Source organism: Charadrius vociferus, unplaced genomic scaffold, assembly GCF_000708025.1.
Source record: "Charadrius vociferus isolate BGI_N301 unplaced genomic scaffold, ASM70802v2 scaffold413, whole genome shotgun sequence".
Classification (NCBI taxonomy): domain Eukaryota; kingdom Metazoa; phylum Chordata; class Aves; order Charadriiformes; family Charadriidae; genus Charadrius; species Charadrius vociferus.
The window spans coordinates 1,735,047-1,756,760 of NW_009647738.1; the positions used below are offsets into that span (position 1 = coordinate 1,735,047).

General features: G+C 40.4%; 1 protein-coding gene across 1 annotated transcript in view; it reads left to right on the plus strand.

Moving 5' to 3' along the window:
- MYH9 (myosin, heavy chain 9, non-muscle) overlaps window positions 1-21,714 on the plus strand; it is a 56,327-nt gene that overhangs the window by 25,449 nt on the left and 9,164 nt on the right. Inside the window, exons 9-29 of the mRNA XM_009881869.1 lie at window positions 1,665-1,760; window positions 2,955-3,073; window positions 4,164-4,316; window positions 6,114-6,287; window positions 7,083-7,256; window positions 7,828-7,942; window positions 8,428-8,490; window positions 10,333-10,526; window positions 10,870-10,991; window positions 11,375-11,444; window positions 12,402-12,562; window positions 13,300-13,408; window positions 14,358-14,489; window positions 15,147-15,353; window positions 15,865-16,002; window positions 16,502-16,625; window positions 17,456-17,627; window positions 18,217-18,429; window positions 18,891-19,035; window positions 19,562-19,768; window positions 20,789-20,893. Of these exons, the coding sequence (XP_009880171.1) occupies window positions 1,665-1,760; window positions 2,955-3,073; window positions 4,164-4,316; window positions 6,114-6,287; window positions 7,083-7,256; window positions 7,828-7,942; window positions 8,428-8,490; window positions 10,333-10,526; window positions 10,870-10,991; window positions 11,375-11,444; window positions 12,402-12,562; window positions 13,300-13,408; window positions 14,358-14,489; window positions 15,147-15,353; window positions 15,865-16,002; window positions 16,502-16,625; window positions 17,456-17,627; window positions 18,217-18,429; window positions 18,891-19,035; window positions 19,562-19,768; window positions 20,789-20,893 (2,993 nt within the window). The remainder of the gene's footprint in view (window positions 1-1,664; window positions 1,761-2,954; window positions 3,074-4,163; window positions 4,317-6,113; window positions 6,288-7,082; window positions 7,257-7,827; window positions 7,943-8,427; window positions 8,491-10,332; window positions 10,527-10,869; window positions 10,992-11,374; window positions 11,445-12,401; window positions 12,563-13,299; window positions 13,409-14,357; window positions 14,490-15,146; window positions 15,354-15,864; window positions 16,003-16,501; window positions 16,626-17,455; window positions 17,628-18,216; window positions 18,430-18,890; window positions 19,036-19,561; window positions 19,769-20,788; window positions 20,894-21,714) is intronic.

Here is a 21,714-nt window from a genome sequence, read left to right on the forward strand (position 1 = left end):
AGAATTGCACGCAGCCAACACAAAGTGCAGTGATACGTATTCACTAGAGCTCTGTGCTGTCGCATTCATGATCTGCCTCACTGGTTGGGAACCAGTGTTCTGCAAAATCTTAGTGTCTAAATGTATAAGGTTTTTTGACTGTTTTTATTCTACACTGAAGCAAGCATCTGTGGTGGTTTGAGGTCACCATGTCCTCTGCTGGAGACTGCAGCTCTTTTGGCTGTAGGGGGTATGTGCCTGTGCCTTAACTATAGCTTTTCATGGTCCAGCCTGCTGTAAATCCTCACTGTCGGTATCCACAGTTTAATACGCTTTTTGATATCCTGAAGCATCTGAGACTGAACATGCTGTATGGACGTGAAGAGAAATTTGCCTAAACTGAATAGTTCTTTAACTGACAGACTAATTTATTGTCAGGATGTCCTGCTATGCCCAGTTTTTTTGAGTTGGGGTTTTTAATGTATGAGCTAGGGCATGTCTTTGCTGTCACATAGATGAGCTATTGGTTACAGCCACTACAGCAAAGATAGCTTTAGTGTTTTGCACTTGCTGTTCAAAGTGTGAAGTGCATTATTGTTCCTTATAGGCTTAGAACAGTAATATGTACACTGTCTGGCTGGATGGTAGTCTTACTTAGTTTTGATGTAAAGTCCAAACACTAACTACCCTCATTTATGAGACAACATCAAAATAGGCTGTCTGTCCAAGTGCCAGGACTCCAGATTCAGCTGTGAAACCACTGGATTTCATAACATGCCCCTAGGAACATCTATGTTTCTTTTCTGTTAGTCCTGATGTAGCATATATGGAGCTTTTGTTCACTCTGCTATCAAAAGGATATTGTTTTAAAACAAATGTTTCTGTAACAGATAGAAATTAGGGGATGGAAGAATCTTTGGTACAAGATCCCTTTTGCCAAGTGACTGGCAGTTTACTTTGCTCAAGGCAACTAGAAGCTGTTATGCAATGAGCTTTGATTGATAGACGGTGGAAACTGAATTGATGCTATGGTATTGAAAAATGTCTTTCCTGTTCTAGCATCTGATGCTGCTTTTGTGATGTGCACCATTTGAAGAGTATGAATATATCATTAGCAATGGGTGGGGTGCTTCAGCATGCAATTAGTATTGGTTATGGTAAAGGCACTTTCACCCACATCCCGGTGCCCTTCATACATTTGAATGTATGTCTGTATGGACTACAGACCTTGGTCAGGGAGCTGAAAGTGATGTGTGGTTAAAGGAACAAAATCTACCTTCTCTTAATTGGTTTGTACTCTTAATAACTGTCTCTTTCCTGTGTTTAACAGTAGTCATTGAGGAAAATGGTGAATTTTGGCTCTCTAACAGAGAACAAACGTTTTATCAAAAAAGTATAGATGTCGCAGGATGTCACATTACCCTCAATCCTGTCTCTTTACTCACTGTACTATAGTGATGTTGAGAATAGGTAATTTCTAGACTGTATAGTCTTACATAGGAGGGACAGTCCTGTGTCCTGAATGGGAGTTATGTAGAGGAATTATCTGTGGTGTTTTTTCCCAAATGCCAGAAAGATCTTTAGGATGTTGAGAAGGGCCTCTTAACCATGTCAGAAAAGGTAGCTAGGTCTTATCAGGGCTTTTGGTGGTGTCTGACACTAAGCTATTATTATTACTTTAAAAGGTCTGCTGAAGGTTATCTCAGGTGTTCTTCAACTTGGCAACATAGTCTTCAAGAAGGAGCGTAACACAGACCAAGCCTCTATGCCAGACAATACAGGTAACCAATCTCCTTTTCCCACCCCAAAGAAAATGCAAAAAAAAAAAAAAAAGCCTACAGGAAGTTCTTGCAAGTAGAAGAATGTATTACAGTATGTAGAGAATGCTGGAGTCTTGTTTTTCTGTGAGGTGAATTATTTGTCAAAGGAGCTGACATGCTCCTTTGTACAAATACGCACTGTTTTGCCAGGCGTGGGTTTGCAGCCACCCATGGGCTGGAATGTGGCACTGTTCTTGTGACAGGGCTAGGCAGGAAGAACACGTGATGACCAGATGAAAAGGATTACTCCACTGGAATATGTAGTGTGTGTGTGTGTTTTAACCAAGCTAGGAATGATTGCTCCTACAAACTTATATTTTCAGGCTTTAAGGAGTGTTTTTTGCTGACTTTGTAGGTAGACTTGTAACTGTAAGAGTAAGGTGTATAGTTTGTGGTGGGTATAAAGTACGTGTACATATTTTAACTGCACTGTCCATTGTTGCATGTGTCTATTGTACCATGTTTCATGTGACAGAAGGCTATCTGTTGGAAGGCTTAGCTCTTAGACCTTTATTATAGATGTACTGCAGAAATATAAGAGGTTGCTAATTTACCTTTAAGTGTTTATATTTTGGGCTGTTATTATTATGGAAAATATGCTCTCTTTTTTATATTTTATATTTTTGGCTGTTATTAGTATGGTGTTATTTGGCTGTTATTATTATGGTCTTTATATTTTTGGCTGTTATTATTATGGAAAATATGCTCTAAATGGCATTTTGGGGAGGAGAGTAAACCATTTGGCTTTTAGATCTTGAATCTGAAATACAAAGTTACCTCAAAGACTAATCAGTAGGTGAAGGCAGAACAGTTAGCTTAAGAAGTCCGTTACTTGACATATCTTTAAATTGATTACAGACTATGAACTTTCTAAAGCTTGCGTATTATGACTTAGTGGTATGAGAGTATTGCTTCCAATTTACTCTTGTGGCTTCAATAACCTGTAGTATGGGTTGCCAGAGTTTTGGGGGAATTTTTTGATTTTGAAGATGCCTTTCTTTGTCTTATTAACCGGTTCTTTATTTAACATTTTTTAGAAGCAGTTTCATAACTATTGGGAAGGCAGTTGCAGGAATGTTTTTCGTTTTCTCTTGCTTTCTGTGAGAAAAACAAAAGAATGATAATCTCTTTGTTGTTTCTTCCTACCATCTTCAGCTGCTCAGAAAGTCTCTCACCTTTTGGGTATCAATGTGACTGATTTCACTAGAGGTATCCTGACTCCTCGCATCAAAGTTGGACGAGATTATGTCCAGAAAGCTCAGACCAAAGAGCAGGTATGCTAAAAATGAACGAGTACTTTAGGCTTTAATCTTACTGCCACAAAGCTAACAAACATGGTAGAGATTTCTGTAACCATCTTTATGCCTGCAGTGTATGGCAGCCATACTCAAATAATGTGGCATACATATTGCTTCTAGTATTTGCTCACTTATAGTATAGAAATCACCCTTTCCCTGCAGTTCTTTTTGTCATCTGGACCAAAAAAAAAAAAAAAAAAAAAAAAAAAAAAAAAGAGAAAGAGACCACAACTTCTCTCATTTTAGTGACTGGCTGTCCCAAGGAAGTAAGTTCCTTCAGTGCTGTATGAAAGGATGACATTTTCAAGTTGCTGTAATTTAGAATGCACCGGTTTTGAGTAGGTCAGCTACTAGGGTGGAAGAATTTGCTGCACATCCTTGAAACTGATTGTAAATTTTGTGACACTCTTGAATCAGGTTGTGCTCTAAATGAAACCTGACCTAGGAACTAGTGGCCTCCTGAACGGAGCAAAGCTCCTGTGCTTACTCACTGCACGCCTTCTTTATGAACACAGCCTTATTCTCTAGATAAACATGCCTCCATAACATGGAAGGGATTGGGAAGAAAGTGAAGTCTAGAAATAATCACAGGCTGCCTTTCCATTTTGATATTTAATTTCTTACTGTACACAGTAGTTCTGTGTAAATCACAGGTAGGATAGTGGCATGGGGGGAGGGGATTGGGTTTCACAAATCCTAAATTACAGAAGAATTTACATGCTTTTCTTTGGGCCTATGAAACATGCTATGTTTCTGTAGTCTTTGAAGGTGCCTGGGCATCACTTTTCTTTATTGAATACTAGGCATTGGTTTCTCCAACAGGCAGGATCATGAAATTTGGCTTTGACAGACTAATTTAGTAAGACAAATTCTTCACTCTTTGGAGTATCGCTATGCCATCTACTTTTCATTGGGAACATACTCTGAAATGAGCCTTGTTCAGTGAGTTTGGTGGTGGAGAGAAAAATTGCAGACTAGAGTTGACCATTAGATGCCAAAACAATGTAATCTTTGCCTTCCTTTGGATTATAATGTAGCTTGTGATCTTTGTCTTTTTTCTATTTAGGCTGACTTTGCCATTGAAGCGCTGGCTAAAGCCACATATGAACGTATGTTCCGGTGGCTGGTTATGCGTATCAACAAGGCATTGGATAAGACCAAGCGACAGGGTGCGTCCTTCATTGGAATCCTTGACATTGCTGGCTTTGAGATTTTTGAGGTAAGAAGTCAGGCCCTTGCACTCAGCACAGTTTACCATGGAGCAAAGACCGCTAAAGGAAATCACTTTAAAGCTGGAAAAGAATAGTATAGTTTTGGAAAGGATGTGTATTCCACATTTGTTATTCAAGACCCCTGCTGATGTGAACTGTCAGATATGTTATTAAATAACGTAAGTGGTTCATTCTTTAGTATTTTATGTATCTGCAAATGTTTTATCTCATTGCTATATATTTTGGTGCTTGCATCTTTTTTGGCACATGCATCAGAATTATTTTAATTTCACAGTTCCAGGTTTTCTTGTTTCTTTATAGCTCACAGCTTAAGAGTTTGCTAACCTACCAAAAAGTCTTTAAAAATGTCATGTAGAGTTATGGATCACCACTGGACTTAAAATTTTATGTCCCATTAATCTGTCCCAAAACATTTAAAGAATTGTCCACTGAAACCTTTTGGCATCATTAAAAATTGTAAGAAATTGTTTCTTCTTCCTCCTGATGAGTTTTGGAAAAAGACAAAGACAGGGTAGACCAAATCAGTGCCAAATATATTCTGACCTATGTATGCTCCTTTCTGCAAGAAGCATGAAAATCAGGGATCAAAAGTGTGGTTTCACATATGGCTAAACCGATTTAACAGCTCCTTGATGCAGAAAAGGGGTGAACTTGCTCCTTTTCCTCTTTGCTGCTCCTGGCTGCAGCTGCTTGTAGTGTTCACCTCTAGCCCTGCAGAGAATATTTTCTTTGGGTGTTTTATAATTGAAACAGTTTGCAAAGGGGAATCTGAGCATAAAAACTGATGCAAGGTAAATGTAGGAGAGAAAGAGCTGGAAGAAAGTTGAGGGAGAGATAGAAAAGAGGGGAAGTGGTAGCCCCCGCTATAGGTGGCAGTGAACTGTTAGGCCAAACCATTATGTCTATGAAACAACAATTTTAGAATGTGGTTTTGCATTATACTTAGTAACCACAGGCTGCAATCAGAAAAGGACTATTCTGCCATCCCCAGTATCCCAGCCAGGCAGCTTCTATCAACCTGTGTTACGCTGGATCTAGCTCATGTGCAGCTGCAGGGTGAATTGAACCAATTGATTCATGAAGTGGAAAACTAAGCCACAGAAAAGTTGATTTTTATTTTTATTCCCGCTCTCTCCCTTCCCTGTCCCGATCAAGTCTACCTTTGGTTTCATGGTGGCTTGATCTCATGAAAACGAGGGGAGTGGAAACACATGGTTAGGAATTACTGAAGCATGGAGGAAGTAGAACAGGACCATTCTCTTCAGCAGCTGCATTGTATTTAGTGTGGTCTAACATGAAAATGCACCCTTGGTTATTAACCTTGTCCGTACAGTTTGAAGAAATCTGGTGATATTGAAGAAATTTCCCTCACTTTCCTTGCTCTGATTTTATATATGAGGATTAAAAAGGGACTTTCCAGTACACATGCTTCTAGGAGTGCGTCTTCAGGCTTCTGTTGTTTCCTCTTCCTATGAAGAGGACCTGCCAGCTCTGAGTTTGTGAGAAAACCAGAGTCTTTTCTGCTGTTTACAACTAAACATTCTTTTTCAAAGTCTGAGGAACAGTGTGTATGAACTTCCCTAGGGATTGCAGCAGTGATGCAGTAGCACATGACAGGAAAGGCATTTCATAAGCAAATGGGGTTATTGACAAAGGGCTGTCCACCCCACACAAAACACTAGCTTAAATTCCTGAACTATGGATGTGATCTTTTGTGCTAATAGAATAGTAGGTGTGTCTTCAAAAGAATTGTTTAAACGTATTTCTATCTTTTTCTTCATTAGCTGAACTCCTTTGAGCAATTGTGTATTAACTACACCAATGAAAAGTTGCAGCAGCTCTTTAACCACACCATGTTCATTTTGGAGCAAGAGGAGTACCAGAGGGAGGGCATAGAGTGGAATTTCATTGACTTTGGCCTGGATCTGCAGCCCTGCATTGATCTCATAGAGAAGCCGGTAAGCTTGTTCTTCTACTGTTGTGCAGCAAGAAATGGCTGCAGTAATTTTGTCATTGAGTGCATAACCCCTACCTTTAGACTGGAAACTAGCTTTCTAGCTTTTGTAATCCTCTACTGACACTGTGGTATGCTTAGAAGCAGAAGTGAACAGTTTCCTCTCTGTCTGAAAGTATGTCACCAATAAATCTGTTAGTATCAGTTCTGTAGGAAATACTGTGTGAAAATAGATCTAGTCAGCCACTTCTTCCTCTCACAAAATTGTCTTCATCTGTGTAGATCTGCATGGTGCTAGATGTATGCATGGCTTACCATAAGTAGTGTGAATTTCCTTACTTAACTATAAGTGTGATGAGAAGTCGTGAATCTCTGTTGCTTCTATTCTGGTCTAATGAAACTTGGAAAATTTTAAATTTCATAGTAGATGTTCCAATAGTAAGGACTGATTTGTGAAATGTTCTGCTGTGGTCTTCTGCATTTAGACACCTGGATATCTGCAGAACAGTGTGATAGTGTTCCTTCTATTGAAAAGATTTTTTTTTTTTTCCCACGTAAAACAACCTACACAAATGTCGTGGAAGAGACCTTCTCATAAATATCTTCAGAATTTAGTTGAAGATTTTGAAGAATTATCAACAATTTCTATTAGTATGGAAGTTGTTGAACTGATACCACACAATAGGTGAATGTGATGGGGATCAGGCTTAGGTACCCTTTTTTTTTTCTAGCCATCTAAAGGTGTTAATTATTGGTGTAGTCATGCATTTAATGATGTTTTGATGTTTCTTTCTTTAAGGCTGGGCCTCCTGGTATACTGGCCCTGCTGGATGAAGAGTGCTGGTTCCCAAAAGCAACAGACAAAAGCTTTGTGGAAAAAGTTGTACAAGAGCAAGGCACCCACCCAAAATTTCAGAAGCCAAAACAGCTGAAAGACAAAGCTGACTTCTGTATCATACATTATGCTGGCAAGGTAAAGAATTAGTAGTTAAAATGTGAACACTGGCATGTCTGCTGTATTTTCTAATGCGTAACACTGCTTCTTAGAAATGTCTGCTTACCAAAATGGCTGCCTATGGGAAATCAGTGAAAGATTTCATGAAGTTGTTCCATTGCTGTGGACCTTACAAGGGCTTAAGGGGATTTGCTGGCAATTTGTATGTGTCTAGTTGAAGACGTGTCAAACTGACACCAATATAAATTTTTTCGATATGACTTGGTGAGATTGGACGTACTTTTCAGAAACCTTGCATCAAGACTTCATCACAAAAAATGATGATGCAGTTGGTTTTTTTGTGTCACACCGGGTGGTGCAAACTAGCATTGCAAATCTGTTCCCTTTACTGACAGAACATGCAGCTGTTTGTTAGGGTTTGAAACTTACAGGTATGCTTGCTTAGATGGCAAATCTAAGAATGATTAGGTAATCTGGTGTTGATTGTGCAAACCTCAGTGTTACTTTTATAGACTTTGCAGGATCTTGCTGAATCTTGTGCTGCAAAAAAATCCCCCCCCAAGTTTCTTGACGTGTTTATCTTCTCCAGGTGGATTATAAAGCAGATGAATGGCTGATGAAGAACATGGATCCATTGAATGATAATATTGCTACTCTTCTCCACCAGTCATCAGATAAATTTGTGTCTGAGCTGTGGAAAGATGGTATGTAATTAAACTTAATCTCATTTGTTTTCTCTTGTTTTATGTGGAAGAGTTTGATCATCAAAAGTCTGTGATGAGCTGTGTTGTTTTTTTCCCTGAAGACTAAGCCACCGAAATGAGCATTACCTGGAACATCCTTTGCTTAGATCATGGTATTGCATTAAAAGTTCACTGTAACTCAAGAGAAAGGTTCACTTGCATCAACTTATGTTAATCTTACTGCATATATAGCAATTATTTCTCAAAACCAAGAATGCCAGGATAAAATATGAGTGCACTATTATGTCCCAGCAGCTTGCATAGCTGCAACACTCAAACACAAGATCTGAGGTTGAGTCTATGTTTTCAGTCCTGCAACTAGTGTGTTCTTTCTGCAGTGTTGTTCAGTATTTTACTCTATCTTCTCTGGGTTTATCTGCTTTTGAGTCTTACTGTTGCTGTCACTTTCTGTGGTGGGTTTTCTTTGACGTCTCTGTCTGTTGCAGAGATGCAGAACGTTCAGAGAGCCTATTTCTATCAACACTTTCCTATTCTTCATCTAGAACCAGGTGACTGAGAAACCCAGCTGTCGTGTCATGTGTGTAATGCATCCTAGAGCCATGCAAGAAATGCTTCCTTTAACTTCTCTTTGTCCCTTTGTCATACCTGCTTGTCTTTCTTGTTCATTTCCTCTGCTTTGTGCTAGTAGCTCCTCACAGACTTTAAAACAAAAGCAAAACTCTCACCTTGCAAGTGGGTACAAGAAAAATATGGACATATTCAGGTGCTAAAGGTTGCTCTTGCAAGACTTTTATAGGAACAGCTAAAAGCAAATCCCTGTCTACTGCTGGAACATAGAGTTAGCAAGGCTGTCTTTCTTGCAAGATTTGGAAGGAAGATTTCTGAGACTGTGTTTAAACTGAAATCCAGTTTAACGTTGATTCTAGTATTGGGATTTGACTTCAGCTGCTGATCGTCATTTAAAAGAAAACTAGTTTGGCAAAGGAACATGTACTGCATGAAAAATGGCCGTCAGCAACTTCTGCCTAACAAGGCCTTTGCTGTGTAAGACTCCTTTTGGACTTGAAATGTCAGCTGAACCACAGCTGAGCAGTTCTCACTTATTGTTCTTAGCTGGATCTTCTGTTGCAAGTGACTGTCCTTTTTGCTATCTTGATGTAGATTGCAGGGCTCAAGATTTTTAAGAGGATTGTTCCAGCCACAATCTGGGACACTCTTCTGTGGATTTCCCTGTGATGTCATGTAGTAACATAACCTTCTTTTCTTTCTGATAAGACAACCTTGACCCTATTCTAACAGCCACTCTACAAGTGAGCAGTTCTAAACTAGTATTAGATGTAAATCAGAGTATCGTTTCTTGTTTCTTCTCTTGTAGGGGTTTCTCCTGACAGTTGTTCTTTTTTTTTAATCAGAAGCCAGAGCACAAATTGATTTTGTGAAGATTGGGAGCCTGAGTGTAGGCATCAGCCAACCACTAAAGATAAAGTGAAGTAGTGGCTTGAAGCCCTTAATAAGAATGTTCTGGGGATGTGGAAATTTATGGTGATCCAGTTGGTTTTGGTTGGGTGTGTGAATTTTTATCTCCATGTAGAAGAGCAATGGGAAAAAGTAATGCTTTAGTTTCTTCTTGCCCCTGCTACTTTCGGATCTAGCTGGCTTCTATTGAAAAAAAAGGATCTGTGGAGTCCACCGTCAAGCTGATAGCTTCATCAGTGCTTGGATGTCACTGTGGCGTAGTGGAGAAACTGTTGGGGCAGGGAGTTCTGACTTTCTCCTAGGGGTATTGTTCATGTCTCTGTCATAGAACACTTGTACTCCAAAAATAACTCAAACAGTGGTATCTTGAGGTTTGGTTTCTATCATGCCTCTTACCATGCCATTTACCATGTTTGCTCAGTTTACAAGTAGATATGGCTCTTCTGATCACCGGTCGTGGCCATTCTGCCTGTAATGCAAGAGTGAAGCTGAGCTTTTTCCTCTTAATTGTGGCGCCTTCTGGGTCAGAGTTAACTAATAGTTGACTCTGCTGGGCTAGCAGCTAGAACTCTTGGTTTGTTGTTTTTCATTGTAACCTAAGCAAGTAGAAGCATCTGAAACTCACTTCTAGATTGCTCTTCCAGAGCTGCCATCCAGAGCATCAGTAGAATATGTTTGGGAGTAAGTTTGACTCCATCGCTCAAACTTCCTGTAGTGAGCTGTTGCTTTTTTTTCCTTCCTGCTCCTATCCCTGCACAAATTCTGTACAGGAGTCGACATCTGTGTAGAGATGAAGCAAAAAGGATCCTGCAGCTCCTCTCATTTATCCTGTTCTACCCAGATGTTCTTTGTACGTTCCAATGCTTCCTTTGTTTGTGGCAGAATTTTAAAACTCTTTCTTGTGCTCTCTCTAGTTGACCGTATTGTTGGGCTGGATCAGGTAGCTGGTATGTCAGATACAGCATTGCCAGGGGCCTTTAAAACCAGGAAGGGTATGTTCCGAACAGTGGGACAGCTCTATAAAGAACAGCTGGCTAAACTGATGGCTACCTTGAGGAACACGAACCCCAACTTCGTCCGTTGTATCATCCCCAACCATGAGAAAAAGGTAAAGACAGTTTTAAAAGTACAGCCCGTGCAGTCTTACGTGGGCTTCTGGGGTCATGTTGCTGGGTTGCTATCCTTTGTCAGGTTTTGCAAGAGAAAATGCAAGAAACAGCAAGGTGCTGTTTTCTCAGGATATCTTTTTAAGGTCATCCTAAATAACTGTATACTTACCACAAATTAGGAGACTGATCTTTGCAGTTCTTAAGGTGGCATAGAGGCCTTCAGTTGCTTCTAATGGGAAAAGACGGAACTGGCTGCTTTATGAAACAGAGGGGGAGGCAAGGGGGTAAGCCCCTTTTGTAAAAGTTTTGTGGTATTTATAAAATATGTTTTTTCCTCACTAGGCTGGAAAACTAGATCCCCACTTGGTCCTCGACCAGCTTCGCTGTAATGGAGTGCTGGAGGGAATCCGTATTTGTCGTCAGGGTTTCCCCAACAGAGTTGTGTTCCAGGAATTCAGACAAAGGTAAGGCCTAGAAAAAAATCTGAAGCAGTCTTTGCCCTGGCAAAGTTAAGACATAAGTGCAAAAACTGAAGTATTTTATTGCAACTAGATTGCCACTGTTTTCAAAGGCAGCAACAGTCCCTTGGCATTCCCTGGCACAAAGCCTCCCAAAAGCATCTTTGATTTCTCTAGTAAGCATGGAGGTAAGGTGAGGTGTAGAGGACCCCATCTAAGACTGCTGCTTCATACTCTGTTGTCTAGAGATGCAATTTTTTTCCTTCTAACAAGACTGTAAGATGTCGAACTCATAATGCCATAGGAATGTGTTACTGATTTTTTTTGTTGTTACTGTTGTTGTTTTCAAATATTCTTGTGTAACTAGTCTACTGCTTTCTCCTTTTCAGATATGAAATCTTAACTCCAAATGCAATTCCCAAAGGATTTATGGATGGAAAGCAAGCTTGTGTGCTGATGGTAAGGCATGCTAGAAACTCTACTTGAATAGAATAAACTTTATGGGTGTGGTGGGAAATCTGAGTTGTGCATGTTAAATATATCTTATACTCACAGACCAAAATTCCGAAGTCAAATGTTTTGTCTGAGAGAAGGAGGATGCAGAAAGCTGTCTCTTGGCTTTGCAGATGGAGGCTTTTGACTAGCATGAGGTTCAATAATCCTATGTAAAGAGGATCTTTCTGTTTTCCACAGATGCATACACTTTGAGATGCCAGCAGTATTCATGGAATCAAAATGCTTAGAAGCATTAATGTTATCTTTAGCACATGCTTAAAGTATGAGCTTCAACAAACTTTTTGTAATGGCCTGCTGATGACAAATGCTTTCAGTGAAGGCTCCAATTAATTTCTGCAGAATTGCCTGCTTCAAAGGGAAAGCTTTGGCTCTGTAGCTTGAAGACTAGGGGAGACTGAATTGAATTTGGCTGTAAGGGATTGCTTTTTTCTGTCTTAAAGGAATATACCTTATTCCTCTTAACTAGTATAAGTGTTGATAGCAAATCCTTTAAAGGATGGCAAAATTGGTTGGGGTGCCTTTTTCTGACAAAGATTGACTGGGGAAAAATAAATAGGAAGGATCAACAGATGTGTTTCCTTTAGGAAAGGAAGAGGGCTCTTGGGACTAGGCCTGTGTTCCTCACGGCGTCCTTGTAGTGCTGGGTACTTGATGTGGTGTTGTATTAATGCTTTCTATCATATTTTCTGTCTCTGGTTACCTCCATTTCATGCTGTGCTTGGCTGAGCTCCAACTCCTCTAATTGGGACAGGACTTTATTGGGAGCCAGCAACTTTGGTTGGCCTGAGTGGCTCAATTGTAGGGAAGGGGTTTCTTACGCCATGAGACACAAATGTGTTTTGTGATGTTTCACGTGAAGCAGTCTTTGCAGGTGATGAATTCTTCTCTCTCTCATTTCAGATCAAAGCATTGGAACTGGATTCCAACCTTTATCGAATTGGGCAGAGTAAAGTGTTTTTCAGAGCTGGAGTCCTTGCTCATCTTGAAGAAGAGAGAGACCTGAAGATCACAGATGTCATTATTGGCTTCCAAGCATGCTGCAGAGGCTACCTGGCCAGAAAGTAAGGACCATATTTTGTAAAGTACATTATAAACTTGTATTTCTCCCATTCAGGTACAAGTTTCTCTTCAAAAAAAAACCCAACTAAAATTATTTTTTGTCAGAAAGGCCATGATTTATTTGTTGTATGTAACAGTTGATGGTTGGTTTAGGGTTTTCTGATCTCTGTAACGCTGGATTTTGGCACCTGCAAGAAGCTAAGTGTGCTGCTATCCCATGTACTACCATGTGGTAGACACTGCTTTACCACCAGGGTGGTAAAGTGTCTATAGCAATACTATACACCAAGCAAAGTTTTTGAGAGAAGAGCTGCAAACGGCAAATGTGAAAATGAAAAGCTCTTAGTACAGTACTGATCCAGGAGGTGTAGGATTTCTCTTAAGCTATTTGGTAGGACTGCAAATAGTTCTAAAAACAAAAGTAGTATCTGTCAGATTGGCAGGAAAACACGCCTCTGTTTCAGATCTCCCTTTTCTGAAATGAAAATAGTGAGGCTTTTCAGATTAGAAGACATTACAGAAAACCTTTATTATAGGAAATTGAATAAAGGAAAGGATAACCACTCTTAACTGAGCAAAAACAACCTTTAAAATATAGAGGAAGTTAATGGGAAATTTTGCTGGATTTTTAGGAGGGAACCTTCTAAAGTAAATATGTAGAGGTATCTAAGAAAGGGCTTGGTGGAGAGAATTGCATGCTGCTGTGGGTTCCTTTGTCTGACCTCCACTTACCTTGCAGAGCCTTTGCCAAGCGCCAGCAGCAATTGACAGCTATGAAGGTGCTTCAGAGGAACTGTGCTGCCTATTTGAAACTGCGGAACTGGCAATGGTGGAGGTTGTTCACCAAGGTAGTGCTTTTCCCTTTGCAATTTTGACAGTTTGGTTGCAATTTCAGCTTCTCAGGTTGAACCAGAACACAAAGCCCAATTTGTCTATAATTGGGCTGGCTTGCAACTACACCTTGATTCATTTAGGCAGAGAATCTCATACCACACTTTATAGCTATGCAGTATGCTGGCATAAACCGAGTGCAAGGCTATATCCAAATAATGTTGCGGAAAACCAGAAGTCATCTTTTAATGCTTTGAGCCTAAGAGTAAGAGAATCACTTGCTTTGGTGGTATGACACTTCAAAGAGTCACGAAGTAGCTAGTCAATTTAGCTAGACAAAAATGTTAATAAAGGGATAGCTTGTCATCTCTTTCTCCACAGTGGTAAGAGCAAAGGTAAAGCACTGATCTTGTTGTTAGACCTATAAATATTTTACCTTTATAAAGACAATGAACACATGAAGAAATGGTCTCATTTCTAAATGTATGAGATTTCTTGCTTTGTAGCCATGAGACTTTGCAGCTAAATGAGAGTTGAGAGCAGAGTTTGAACTTCTCCTTCCTATGAAATTACTTCTAAGGATATTTGATGAGGAAGCACAGAGATGGGTGTTGTTCGTTTTTGTTCACATTGACCTACTTGTGAATTTCTGCACTGTATGGCAATTTTTTTATTCTCCTGCTATCACTACTTAGCCCTTGAGGGTCTGGAATTTACCCAACCCTTTCCTGATGCGTCCCATCCTGAAGGAAAAGTTGGGCAGGCAGAAAGTGTTTTACTGACAGAGTAGATGATACCTAGTCCTTTGTGCTTCTCCCGGTGTTCACAACAAAACAAATGGTCAGTCCTTCAAATATGACACTTATCTAAAATGTTGTTTTATTCAGTGCTTATCAAATCCAAGAGCATTTCTTCATGTTTTCCTTGTTCCTTATACACATCTCACTCCCTTGGTTTCTCTTTCAGGTGAAGCCCCTTCTGCAAGTAAGCAGACAGGAAGAGGAGATGATGGCCAAGGAAGAAGAGCTAATAAAGGTCAAGGAGAAGCAGCTAGCTGCAGAAAACAGACTGAGTGAGATGGAGACCTTCCAGGCCCAAGTGAGTTTGCAAATCTCATGTGTAAAAGTCATTCTCTCTCTACCTGGCCAACTGCTTGAGAGCTCCTCCTTTGGTTTATTGGTCTGATGGATAAGCTGCAGGATTCCACCTTGTTGAAATATGTGACGTGGCTGCCATCTTGTTCAATTTCTTTTACCCCTCTTCCCAGCTCAGTTCCTCTAGCAGGTCATTTTGTGTCGTTACCACCTATTGCCCTTCTATAGCCATTATGTGAAGGAAAGTCTCCTTTGGCTGAGTGTGATAGTAAGCTGGTTGATTTCAACCTCATCATTAATGGAATCCTTTTTGTTTGGAACACAGAAGGTGGCAGCAGGATTGTTTTTCTGTAGGGCAGGTAACTATTTGTGTTACTTTTGCAAGGGAAAACTAGGCAATTTCCTTATTTCAAATGGATATAGTCTTGAGAAATTTGTTAAGACTAACATAATATGTGGTTGCAGTGCACAGTTTGTGAAGGAGAACAAACTCTTAGAAACTATGTTTTGATATTTAGGTTTTGATTAGCAGCAGGAGACTGCTGCAGTGATTAAGACTGTAACGGTGGAACACAGGGGCACATAACTTCACTTAACACAGGTTGCTAAGTGCTTTGGTAAATTGGAGCTTGTCTTATTTCTGGCTTTGTGTCCAATGTAGCTAATGGCAGAGAAGATGCAGCTGCAGGAACAGTTGCAAGCAGAAACTGAACTCTGTGCTGAAGCTGAGGAGATAAGAGCCCGCCTGACGGCCAAGAAACAAGAGCTAGAGGAGATATGTCATGACCTGGAAGCAAGGGTGGAGGAAGAGGAAGAACGGTGCCAACATCTGCAGGCTGAAAAGAAGAAAATGCAGCAGAACATCCAGGTAATGCCTTAGCAGTGCTGTCTTTTGTCAGTAAAGAGGATAGTAAGGGATAGAGTGGTTCTTTTGTCTCAGGTTGTAGCGAAACAGGTAGAGAAAGAACAACAACAAAAAAAAAAGCATCATAGAAAAATCTATCTGTGGAAATAGCAATAGAACACAGCAATTCTGGTGCTGAGCCTGAGGCATTCAGTCAGTCATCTGGAATGAGCTGTTCCATTCTTGGAGATGAAGATGTCAAATAACTAGATAAGTCTTTGCTTAAGCCAGGTGTTTTAGGAATGGTAGCGTTCTTCTCTGCAAAATAGCATTGTTTATTCTGTTAAAAAACTTGTTTGTTAGAGTGCAGTATGTTGCATTAAGTCATGGCAGGGATGTCGCTTCTGGAAAGTAGTAATGATACCTTGAAGGAAGGGTAAAGAAACCATCCAAGTTCCAGTATTGCTACTGTGCTGTTACATTGGTTAGTGAGCAGCACTGACAAATGCCTTGCTTTTCTGCGGGTGTTGTGAAGGAACTAGAGGAGCAGCTTGAAGAAGAGGAAAGTGCAAGGCAGAAGCTGCAGCTAGAAAAAGTGACCACAGAGGCCAAATTGAAGAAACTGGAGGAAGATGTGATAGTTCTGGAAGATCAGAATCTCAAATTGGCTAAGGTAAGACTCCTGCAACTTCTTATGCAGTCTAAAGATGTACAGGTGTTTCTCCTGGAGCCACCCACCAAAAGTTGACCTTTCCCATATTACAGGGAAACTAATTAATTCAATCTTGTCTTTGGCAACTCTGACCTGAATTTTTAAAATTAGCTGCCTGCCTGTGTTCTTTACAAGTCAGTATTGCATGATATTTAAATAGCCTTGACTAAATAACGATACATGAGCAAACATTTTCTCGTACATTGTTACGCCAACCAGTATCAAGTTATTTCATAAACAGACTTCCCTTTCACCTTTGAAAGGGCTATCAAATACGAATCTTTAAGTAACCATTTATTTGAATACTATTTGCAATCCTGAAAGGATCTCTCTCATTCCAAGTTTCCTTGTAGCAGGAGTAGGCACTCATGACATTGACATCTCTAAGCACAGACAACTCTGGAAAAATCTCCTGTAATTCTAGCAGCTGCTTTGACACACTGCCTTCTCAATTCTGCAGGAAAAGAAGCTGTTGGAAGACAGAATGTCTGAATTTACAACCAACCTGACAGAGGAAGAGGAGAAATCTAAGAGTTTAGCCAAACTCAAGAATAAGCATGAGGCCATGATCACAGACCTTGAAGGTGGTTTTGGCTTTGTTTGTTTTGTTTTTTTTTTTAAATGCAGATCCTGCAAAGGACTTGCCTGTTAAGTTGTAGGTGGTTTCTTGTTAAAACTTGTTGAACTTCAGTTTCATTTCTAGAGTTTTAGTCCTCTCCAGTTTCTGAGGGGTTAAAAATTAGTCTATAGAGTGTATGCTATTGATCGGTTTGATAGAGCTGTTCAGTCGCTGGCTGAAGGTTATGTGCCTTGTCAGCTGAGCCCTTGATCTAAATAAAAATCCTCTCTAAAGCAGCAGGCCAATGGAGAAGAGAGGCTGGTTCTCTTTCTTCTCTTGCTGTGGAAGTGTCTCTACTTTTCTACTTCCAGCAGCATCAATCTGTCAGGGTTAGTGCTGTTTCTGATATCCTGCTTGCACAACTTCTTCAGCGTTCAAGCTAGAGGCACTTCATCTGGAGACTGCCCAGGTTAACACAGCAGGAGCCAGCCTATTTAGCTTCAGTAAAGGGAGAGCAGACCTTGTGTTCAGCATCACTTAATGAGTGCTTATGCCTATGTGGTGTGGGTGTTGGGAGAGACTGGCGTTGTGCTGGCATTGTTTATTACAGTGAAAGGGGGGAAGGAGGTTTGGCTGTAAGGTTAGGGAAAGGGAAATTGCCCAGATACGCTTTGAGGGCAAAATATAGGGGCAGTTGCATGTATAGGTCCGGACAGAATAATGCACTTCAGCTACTGTTTGGACAGTTGTATTATTAGGAAAGAAACTATTGCTTAAACAGCTTTATTTTTTCTGCTTTTACGTTCTTGGAGTATGTCTCATCCATTTAACTTAATGTGTCCCCATTTCCATCAGAACGTTTGCGACGTGAGGAAAAGCAGAGGCAAGAATTGGAAAAGACTCGTCGAAAGCTTGAAGGGGACTCCAGTGATCTGCATGACCAGATTGCTGAGCTGCAGGCTCAGATTGCAGAGCTCAAAATGCAGCTGGCCAAGAAGGAAGAGGAGCTGCAGGCAGCCTTAGCTAGGTGAGAACCTGACCTGCAGGTTTCAGGGACCACCAGGTTGGGAAGTATTTCTTGTCTTGTGTCACTTTGGAATAGGGACTAAATGGAATCTGTGGCTGTTGTATTTCAGCCTGTGGACTGTTAAGATCCCTGTCCTCGGCGTCAGAGTTCTTTGGCTGCTGCTCACTGCCATGTTCTCTGTACAGAGCTAGACTATGAATGTAACATGCACTGCGCATGTTTCACTGGAGCAGTAAGATTTCAGAGGGGGTGAAAAAGTAGTGGCAACACACTGTCTCTCTTGTAGTTGCTGTATTCATCTATTCACTAAAGTGTCCAATTTCCAATGTAAAATGGTGCTTTCTCTTCTGCTTTCTTCTGTTGTCAGTCTTTCTCTGTCCCCTTCTTTAAGGTAAGTAACTGTGTGCTCCCAAGTTATTGGGAAGTAGAACTTAGAATTTGTAGATGATATATGGATCGAAGTTTGAATGTAATATTGTAGAGCTGACCAATACCAGCTTTTTTCCTTGATTATTCTTGGTAGGACAGGTGGTTTTAATTTACATATGGTTTAAATCTGGCTCTGACCAGAACCCTATGTTGAACACAGGGTGGAAGAAGAGGCAGCTCAGAAGAACATGGCCCTGAAAAAGATCAGGGAACTTGAATCCCAGATCACTGAGCTGCAGGAAGACCTAGAGTCAGAGAGAGCATTCAGGAATAAAGCTGAAAAACAGAAGCGGGATCTGGGAGAAGAGCTAGAAGCGCTGAAAACAGAGCTAGAAGACACACTGGATTCTACAGCTGCTCAGCAAGAGCTCAGGTAACTCCCAACATGTAGCTGTGTTGTCTTATTTGGTTTTGGTGTTGACTTTTTTAATAAATGCTGACACATCCAGTCTTTTACCAAAGCAAGTCTTTGCCTTTATCAGAGTGGGTTGGTTAGCAGCCTCGCTGACTACAGAAGGAGGTAGCGTGCAAGCTGTAGTCAAGACAGCATTACCTGACCTGATAAAAGAAAGTTAATTTGCTCCCGAAACATAGTGTTAGTGATACCCCTGAAACAGTCATACTTTCTGGCTATTACTACTTGGGCTGAAAGTAATCCTGCCAGCTGGCACTTCAGAAGGGTGCAATGCGAAGTTCTAACTTCAAAAAGTATCTTTATAGCTTGTAGAACTAAAGGGACCTTGGCATTTTTTTTCATTAGAGGTGCTGTGGGTGGATATACACATCTGTTTGAGTCTCTCCTTGACATCTAAATGGAATTTGTGAATTTTGCAGGTCAAAGAGAGAACAAGAAGTAACGGTTTTGAAGAAGACCCTTGAAGATGAGGCAAAGACTCATGAGGCTCAAATCCAAGAGATGAGGCAGAAACATTCACAAGCTATTGAAGAGCTTGCAGAGCAGTTAGAGCAAACCAAACGGGTATGTGGAACAGAAAACTTAAGGTCAAAGCAGTCAACCTCTCTGAAATGATAGCTGCTCTATGACCATATCTTAAAGTTGCAGGAGAATGTGAAGTGTTCATGATACTAGGTTTCTGATACATGTGCTCTTCTTCCCTTGGTAGATTTTTCACTATGAAGAATATATAAAGTTGTTTTAAATAGTTGCATTCATTCTCTTTTCCCCTCAGGCATGTTATACTACATAGCCAAGATGTTCTTTTCACTGCTAGTACTTGGTGACTTGCACAACCTTTAATTTGGAAATCTGATGGTGCAAGACTATCTCCTATATTGTTGTCTTCTCTGACTGTTCGATTGTCTTTTGCTTATCAGTGGCAGGCTGATCAAATTGTTTTTTTCTGAGTAAGCAGTCTACAACTTAGCTGCTAAACATGCAACATTAGCTTGCTTGTTGGGGGAAAAAAAAATGTACTCGATGGAAGCAACCTGCCATATCTAAAGTCTGAAGGGGTTTTGCTGATTTTTTTTCTTCCCCTCTTCAGGTGAAAGCAAATCTTGAAAAAGCAAAACAAGCTCTGGAAAGTGAGAGGGCTGAACTGTCCAATGAAGTGAAGGTTCTTCTGCAAGGCAAAGGGGATGCTGAGCACAAGCGGAAAAAAGTAGATGCTCAGCTCCAAGAACTGCAGGTGAAATTTACAGAAGGTGAAAGAGTGAAGACCGAACTGGCTGAGAGGGTTACCAAATTGCAGGTGAGCAGCATGGGTTTTCCTTAGCTTCTCATTCAGCCCAGGGCTAGAGAGAAAAAGCTGTAGGATGGTACCTCCCCATAGGTAGTTCAAAAATCTTGTTCCTCCCAGAGGTAAAGTTCCTACAAAAAGCAAATCAATGGTTTGCTTCCCAAGGACTATGTAGATTCCTTAACTCCTTGCGAGGGCAGGACATTTGGATTGATGCTGTTTATCACGAGCAGCCCTGAGAAGGTGAAGTAACTAACCAGTTGCCATTTGAGTTTTGTAAGCCTTAAACTATTATCATGTCTGCTCCCCTTCAGCATGCAGCAGTTTGTCCAGTACGGTTCTGTAAACATTCAGCTGCTTGTGAACCTAGAGTGGCATAAACAGACTAATGATTGTGTAACTAATTTGGAAGACAGTGTCTTGAATTTTTGTAATGTGGTTGATGGTGATGAGGGGTGGCTCAAGGGTGATGCGGAAATTTAGGGTTTTCTCCTCCTTTCTTCAAGGGAACAACAAATCCCTTTGATTTACATGGAGCATTGTCTTCTGCTGCCTTCTTTATGGAGGGTTGTCATTAAAAGTTGAGCATTGCTTGTGTGTGCACTATCTTTTGCAGTGCAAAAATGTAATTTTGAGACTCTAGATACAGTCCTGAAGCAGATACTATAAAATAGAAGAGAGTTAGTTCAAAAGAAGCTTTTAAAATTCTTCTCAGGCTGCCTAAAATCTCATCTAGACCTTAAAAAAAAAAAAAAAACCAACAAAAACCCACAAAAAACCCCAAAACCCAAAACAATCAAAACCAGAAGGCTGTTGCAACAGAAGTGATCCTAAGTAAAAATGTCTTTTTGACTCCTTGTATTTCATCCTGGGATTTTGGAAATGATACATTCATTCCCCTGAGCGATTATACACATATCTTACTTTTGAGAGTTGTCTTGGCTTTCAGTTTTGGGTCTCTAGTTGCTCACCTGCTCCTGGCTTTGTTTTTGCTCATGCATTTACTAAGTGGTACTCTGGTCTCTCCTTCAGGTTGAATTGGACAATGTCACAGGTCTTTTGAACCAGTCTGACAGCAAATCGATCAAATTAGCAAAGGACTTCTCTGCTCTGGAATCACAGCTTCAGGATACACAGGTGAGAGCTTTGGAAGCCAAGGCCATCTGTGTGTGGTGCAGGCAGTGTCCATTACAAATTCTCAAAGTGAAAAGTCACTCTGGACACCGTTAAATACTGGAGATACAACACTTCAGAGGGTTGGATCTGGCTGTTTTTTACTAAGAGGTTATGTTGCATGGTATTGGGAGCATTTCTACAGAAACAAGCTGTTTATCTCCCTTCCGCTTCCTCAGTATGTGGACCATATGTAACTTTCCCTGTAAGTCCTCTTTTATCGCCTTTCTGCTTGAGAGCTCTTTAATGCTAGAACTGCACTGGAATTCTAGGTTCTTGTTTGAGATCTTCATAGTATTTGACAGGGTTGTTGCATGTGTGTGATTTCTGGTACATTTGTAAAGTTAAGCAGAAAATTTTATTTCCTAGTGGATGTTGGGGAAGTGATAGATTCAAATAATTTTTTTTTTTTAAGGAAAAAATCATGCTTAGTCTTATACTTTGGGATAAAACAACCATTTACAGTTAATAGACTATAACTCTTTTGGTAAAGCATGGAGTACCAAGCAGAAGGTTGGAAGGGAAAGGAAGAGCATGCCAAACCTCAGATACTAAGTAGCCATGAACAGTCATTGATGTTTTGTCTACTTATTACTCTTTTAAAAAACCAGACTCAAAGTTAATGCCCAATACAAAAAAATATGCAGTAGTTTGAAGACTGGTCTTACTAGTCTTTACAGATCCTTCAGCTGAAGCGCTGGCAGCATAAGTAAAAATCTTGGTAAATGACCAGTGTCTTACAATTCTGCAAAGCCCAATGTTGTTTTTAACCATGCTAAATCACT